This window comes from Physella acuta, unplaced genomic scaffold (assembly GCF_028476545.2).
Source record: "Physella acuta isolate Inbredline_101_S28 unplaced genomic scaffold, ASM2847654v3 ptg000579l, whole genome shotgun sequence".
Classification (NCBI taxonomy): domain Eukaryota; kingdom Metazoa; phylum Mollusca; class Gastropoda; family Physidae; genus Physella; species Physella acuta.
In genome coordinates this window covers 932,501-938,618 of record NW_026732098.1, presented here as the reverse complement: position 1 = coordinate 938,618, position 6,118 = coordinate 932,501, and the positions used below count along the sequence as shown (strand labels likewise).

The 6,118-nt window shown below is 45.0% G+C and overlaps 1 protein-coding gene across 2 annotated transcripts in view; it reads left to right on the top strand.

The window, feature by feature from the left end:
* The first annotated feature begins 186 nt into the window (after positions 1-186).
* Positions 187-6,118, top strand: part of LOC131946993 (SEC14-like protein 3) — a 13,747-nt gene continuing 7,815 nt past the window's right edge. For both annotated transcript variants that reach the window (XM_059308067.1, XM_059308066.1), the window contains exons 1-5: positions 187-277; positions 2,057-2,266; positions 3,035-3,203; positions 4,632-4,805; positions 6,024-6,118. The exon at positions 6,024-6,118 is cut by the window's right edge and continues 16 nt beyond it. In XM_059308067.1, coding sequence (XP_059164050.1) covers positions 2,073-2,266; positions 3,035-3,203; positions 4,632-4,805; positions 6,024-6,118 — 632 coding nt within the window. In that variant the 5' untranslated portion in view covers positions 187-277; positions 2,057-2,072. The remainder of the gene's footprint in view (positions 278-2,056; positions 2,267-3,034; positions 3,204-4,631; positions 4,806-6,023) is intronic.

Genomic DNA, 6,118 nt, shown 5'->3' with positions numbered 1-6,118 from the left:
TAATTAGCGCATCAAGTTTGTACTAATTAGCGCATCAAGTTTGTACTAATTAGCGCATCAAGTTTGTACTAATTAGCGCATCAAGTTTGTACTAATTAGCGCATCAAGTTTGTACTAATTAGCGCATCAAGTTTGTACTAATTAGCGCATCAAGTTTGCACTAAATTGCACTTGAAGAAAACAAGACAGAAAACAAGACACGGAAATGGTGATGGCATTGTTTTTTTAATGGTTGTTGACTATCACTTCAAAACAAGATTTCGATAATTTAAATTGTGTAAGTGTACGTGTGTGTGTATGTGTGTGTGTGTGTGTTTACGTCTAATATTTTTCTCAAGTTGTTAAATATAAACGTAACATCAATGGCACAGCTGTAAATTGTACTGAAGGTAAAGGTTAAGTTACTTAAATAATAACTTAATAAGGTGAAAGGAAAAAAAAAGTCACAGAACAAAAGTAACAGTGGAAATGTTTTATCGGAAAAAAAGTCACAGAAATAAAGTCACAGAAAAAAGTCACAAAAATCTTTTTAGAAATATTTTTTATTAATTTGTTAAGAATTGTAAAATTTTGTATGTTTATTGTTGTGGGTTGTATTTTTTATAGCATAAATTATTTATAGACGTTAAAAGCATTATGATTTATATCAACTGTAAGTAAAAATACTCTAAGATAATTAACACAACAATCTCAACTTTTGTTACGTATTTAGTTAAATACGCGGTAAGAAAGTTAATTATAAAAGAAATTTAGGCACATTTTGCCGTAGGCTATTCTCTGGTCGGCCTCTCCTCAGTAGGCATTGTCCGAACATATTGTGTGTTGTTGACGTTATGCGTCAATGACAGCCTTTGAACCTTGTCGGCTTTCTGTTTTGATCCTAAGTTTTGTTATGTAATGAGCGTGATAAATGTGGGCAGTAAAGGTGGTTGAACTAAACATAACTATTGTTGCCATGAGTTGAGGGCAGCAAGTCAGATGAACTTACCATTCCACGGTAATTTAATATTGGTATTTTTAAAAAAAACCCGATGCAAAACGTGGACTTTGGAGCATTCTATTACATGCTACTAATCTTAAGTTTAAAATAATTACAATCTACATACCTCATAATAAAAATTTACATGAATTATAAAAATTCCTATTCGTATACAGCCTACACATTACATTTAATTAATCCTAAGTTAATTTGCACTCTCTAAATATTTAATACATAAAAGTATTAACAAATATCATGCAAATATATATTTGTGACCTTTTTTCCTGTGACTTTTTTTCCTGTGACTTTTTTTCCCGTGACTTTTTTTCTGTGTTTTTTTTTCCTGTGTTTTTTTTTTTCCTGTGACTTTTTTTTTCTACAATCCTTAATAAGTAAGTGTACGTCTGGCCGTGTTGTCAGAGACATGACTCAAGATCAATTTAAGTTCTGTAATTTGCTTCCCTCGATTACAAATTCCACTCCCAAATATTCGCGATGATTGGAAAAATACAACCGCAGGAAATTCGTGCGCAATATTTTAAAATTTAAAAAGAACATTATTTTGCTTTAAGATTTGTTTGAGTTTTTCTCTGCACTATTGCTATAATTGATATCTAAGTAACTTAAACAAACTTAAGGTTTGGTTTAGGCGAGGTTAGGGCTTGGTGCCATCCAGATTAGGCTGGAACAGTTACCCAAACCTTAAACCTTGACCAACCATAGCCTTATACCAGGGCCTAATTACCCCCGAGCCTAATTACCCCCGAGCCTAATTATCCCCGAGCCTAATTATCCCCGAGCCTAATTACCATCGATCCTAATCTCCTCTTGACCATAACATAATTACAATTCCTGTGCTGAGCTGTCTTGTGACGATTGTACAGGCACTGGTTTGGGTTGATATTTTAAAATAGACTTTTCTAGAATGCTGGGTATAGAGTATGTGGGTACGGCTATTCGACTAGTATCGGACCAAGCAGTTACCAGAAACTTCGACTAGTATCGGACCAAGCAGTTACCAGAAACTTCGACTAGTATCGGACCAAGCAGTTACCAGAAACTTCGACTCTCTACCAGACATGTCCTTCACCCAATGACCTCCAGAGCTTTCGCTAGCAAGACGTCACGACCTCTTCAACGTGACGTCGCCGGTGACGCGACTGGAGATGACGACAAACGTGCGGCTCTGGGCAGCTGGCTCAGGAGAGCTAACCAGGGCCAGTGGGCCGAGGACAAGACGGTGCTCAAGATACGACAGTTGAAACAGAGGCTGAGGCCGCTAACACAGTGAGTGTGCTCACCACTTGAGTCATGTGTCACCACTTGAGTCATGTGTCACCACTAGAGTCATGTTTTAAGTCATCACTTGCGTCATGTTTTGTATCACCACTTGCGTCATGTTTTGTATCACCACTTGAGTCATGTTTTGTCTCACCACTTTAGTCATGTTTTGTATCACCACTTAATTCATGTTTTGTCTCACCACTTGAGTTGTTTTGTATCACCACTTAAGTCATGTTTTGTCTCACCACTTGAGTCATGTGTCACCACTTGAGTTATGTTTTGTGTCACCACTTGAGTCATCTTTTGTATCACCACTTAAGTCATGTTTTGTGTCAACCTTTGAGTTATGCTTTAAGTCAACACTTGAGTCATGTGTCACCACTTGAGTCATGTTTTGTCTCACCACTACAACAGGGAGAGCTGTGTTATTGTCACAATTAGCCTCTGCTTACCACACACCTCCCTGACCACCACTGACGAGTGTCGAATACTAACGCCTCTGCGCACCACTGACCTGTGACTCCACTGTCTCTCCCCCACTGACCTGTGACTCCACTGCCCCCCCCACTGACTTGTGACTCCACTGCCCCCCCCCCCACTGACTTGTGACTCCACTGCCTCTCCCCCCTGACCTGTGACTCCACTGCCTCTCCCCATTGATCACTGACTCCACTGCCTCTCCCCATTGATCACTGACTCCACTGCCTCTCCCCCCCCCTGACCTGTGACTCCACTGCCCCCCCCACTGACCTGTGACTCCACTGCCCACAGGCACATGGTGTACAGCCGTAGAGTTGACCTGAGTGACGCCGCTCTGCTCAAGTGGCTGATCGTCTCCAACTTTGACGTCTACATGGCCGACACCAAGATAAGGAAAAGTCTGGAACTCAGGGAGAAGTTAAAGATTGATTACTTGACCACAGAGTACAGACCACCACAGGTAAGCTGACCACAGACAGACCACCACAGGTAAGCTGACCACTTGACCACAGGGACAGACCACCACAGGTAAGCTGACCACTTGACCACAGGGGCAGACCACCACAGGTAAGCTGACCACTTGACCACAGGGACAGACCACCACAGGTAAGCTGACCACTTGACCACAGGGACAGACCACCACAGGTAAGCTGACCACTTGACCACAGGGACAGACCACCACAGGTAAGCTGACCACAGACCACCACAGGTAAGCTGACCACAGACCACCACAGGTAAGCTGACCACAGACCACCACAGGTAAGCTGACCACAGACCACCACAGGTAAGCTGACCACAGACCACCACAGGTAAGCTGACCACAGACCACCACAGGTAAGCTGACCACAGACCACCACAGGTAAGCTGACCACAGACCACCACAGGTAAGCTGACCACAGACCACCACAGGTAAGCTGACCACAGACCACCACAGGTAAGCTGACCACAGACCACCACAGGTAAGCTGACCACAGACCACCACAGGTAAGCTGACCACAGACCACCACAGGTAAGCTGACCACAGAGTACAGACCACCACAGGTAAGCTGACCACAGAGTACAGACCACCACAGGTAAGCTGACCACAGACAGACCACCACAGGTAAGCTGACCACAGACCACCACAGGTAAGCTGACCACAGACCACCACAGGTAAGCTGACCACAGAGTACAGACCACCACAGGTAAGCTGACCACAGACAGACCACCACAGGTAAGCTGACCACAGACAGACCACCACAGGTAAGCTGACCACAGACCACCACAGGTAAGCTGACCACAGACCACCACAGGTAAGCTGACCACAGACAGACCACCACAGGTAAGCTGACCACAGACCACCACAGGTAAGCTGACCACAGACCACCACAGGTAAGCTGACCACAGACAGACCACCACAGGTAAGCTGACCACAGACCACCACAGGTAAGCTGACCACAGACAGACCACCACAGGTAAGCTGACCACAGACAGACCACCACAGGTAAGCTGACCACAGACCACTACAGGTAAGCTGACCACAGAGTACAGACCACCACAGGTAAGCTGACCACAGACAGACCACCACAGGTAAGCTGACCACAGACCACTACAGGTAAGCTGACCACAGAGTACAGACCACCACAGGTAAGCTGACCACTTGACCAGAGGGACAGACCAACAGACCACTTGAGTGCGTTTATATTTTCTACACTTTCTAACTTCGTGTAGTGGCTATTTTTATCTTGGACAAGCAGGGCTCACCTGTCTACCTGTCTACCTGTCTATATGTCTACCTGTCTACCTGTCTTGTCCAGCACCTACAGGCTTGCTATGCAGGTGGTCTATGTGGCCTAGACAAGCAGGGTTCACCTGTCTACCTGTCTACCTGTGTACCTGTCTTGTCCAGCACCTGCAGGCCTGCTATGCAGGTGGTCTATGTGGCCTAGACAAGCAGGGCTCGCCTGTCTACTACGAGCTGTACGGTCTGATGAACATCCAAGACGTGATGAAGACGGTGGGGCGGGAGGGGCTGATCCAGTTCAAGGTCTACCAACACGAGCGGATCCTCCAGCACATGAAGGTGAGTAGTGTTTTGGCTCACCTGTAACACACGTGTCAGTACACACTTTGTGGCTCTCTGTTGACCTAATGACCTAGTGACCTTAAAATATGGTCATTGAAAAAATTCCCTTAATGTAAAGCGAAGTGAGCTCCCCTAAACTTTCTCGTACATTCTATTTTAACACTCATGGTTTAGAAACCGGAAATAAAGTACCACCAATGGTCACCGGAAATCGCTCCAACGTTGTTACATAACTACAAATTTGATATAATACAAATAAATGAAAGTTTTGTCAACCTAACTGAAACGAACTCATCGTATTGTTTTTATATAAATGCAGACGGAAAGAGACAGACAGACAGACACACAGACATGCACACAGACACGCACAGGCGTTGAGACTAAACTAAGTTTTGCAGACGATGGAGGCCCTAAAACGTCGAGATGTGTCAAAGTTTTATTTGAATTGTTTGCACGATTACAAAACTTGCTCTTCCCTCCGTGTACGAAACCAAATACTCAGTGACTGCCCTACCTCCGTGTACGAAACCAAATACTCAGTGACTGCCCTACCTCCGTGTACGAAACCAAATACTCAGTGACTGCCCTACCTCCGTGTACGAAACCAAATACTCAGTGACTGCCCTACCATCTGTGTACGAAACCAAATACTCAGTGACTGCCCTACCTCCGTGTACGAAACCAAATACTCAGTGACTGCCCTACCTCCGTGTACGAAACCAAATACTCAGTGACTGCCCTACCCTCCGTGTACGAAACCAAATACTCAGTGACTGCCCTACCATCCGTGTACGAAACAAAATACTCAGTGACTGCCCTACCTCCGTGTACGAAACCAAATACTCAGTGACTGCCCTACCATCTGTGTACGAAACCAAATACTCAGTGACTGCCCTACCTCCGTGTACGAAACCAAATACTCAGTGACTGCCCTACCTCCGTGTACGAAACCAAATACTCAGTGACTGCCCTACCATCTGTGTACGAAACCAAATACTCAGTGACTGCCCTACCTCCGTGTACGAAACCAAATACTCAGTGACTGCCCTACCTCCGTGTACGAAACCAAATACTCAGTGACTGCCCTACCATCTGTGTACGAAACCAAATACTCAGTGACTGCCCTACCTCCGTGTACGAAACCAAACACTCAGTGACTGCCCTACCTCCGTGTACGAAACCAAACACTCAGTGACCCACTTTTTATCACCGAAGAAACTCTCGCGAGGCAAGGCTCATCAAGTGGACGCCATCTTGATCGTGGCTGACCTCCAGTTCTGCGGGGTCGAGAGTTTGTTCAGTTCTGCTCT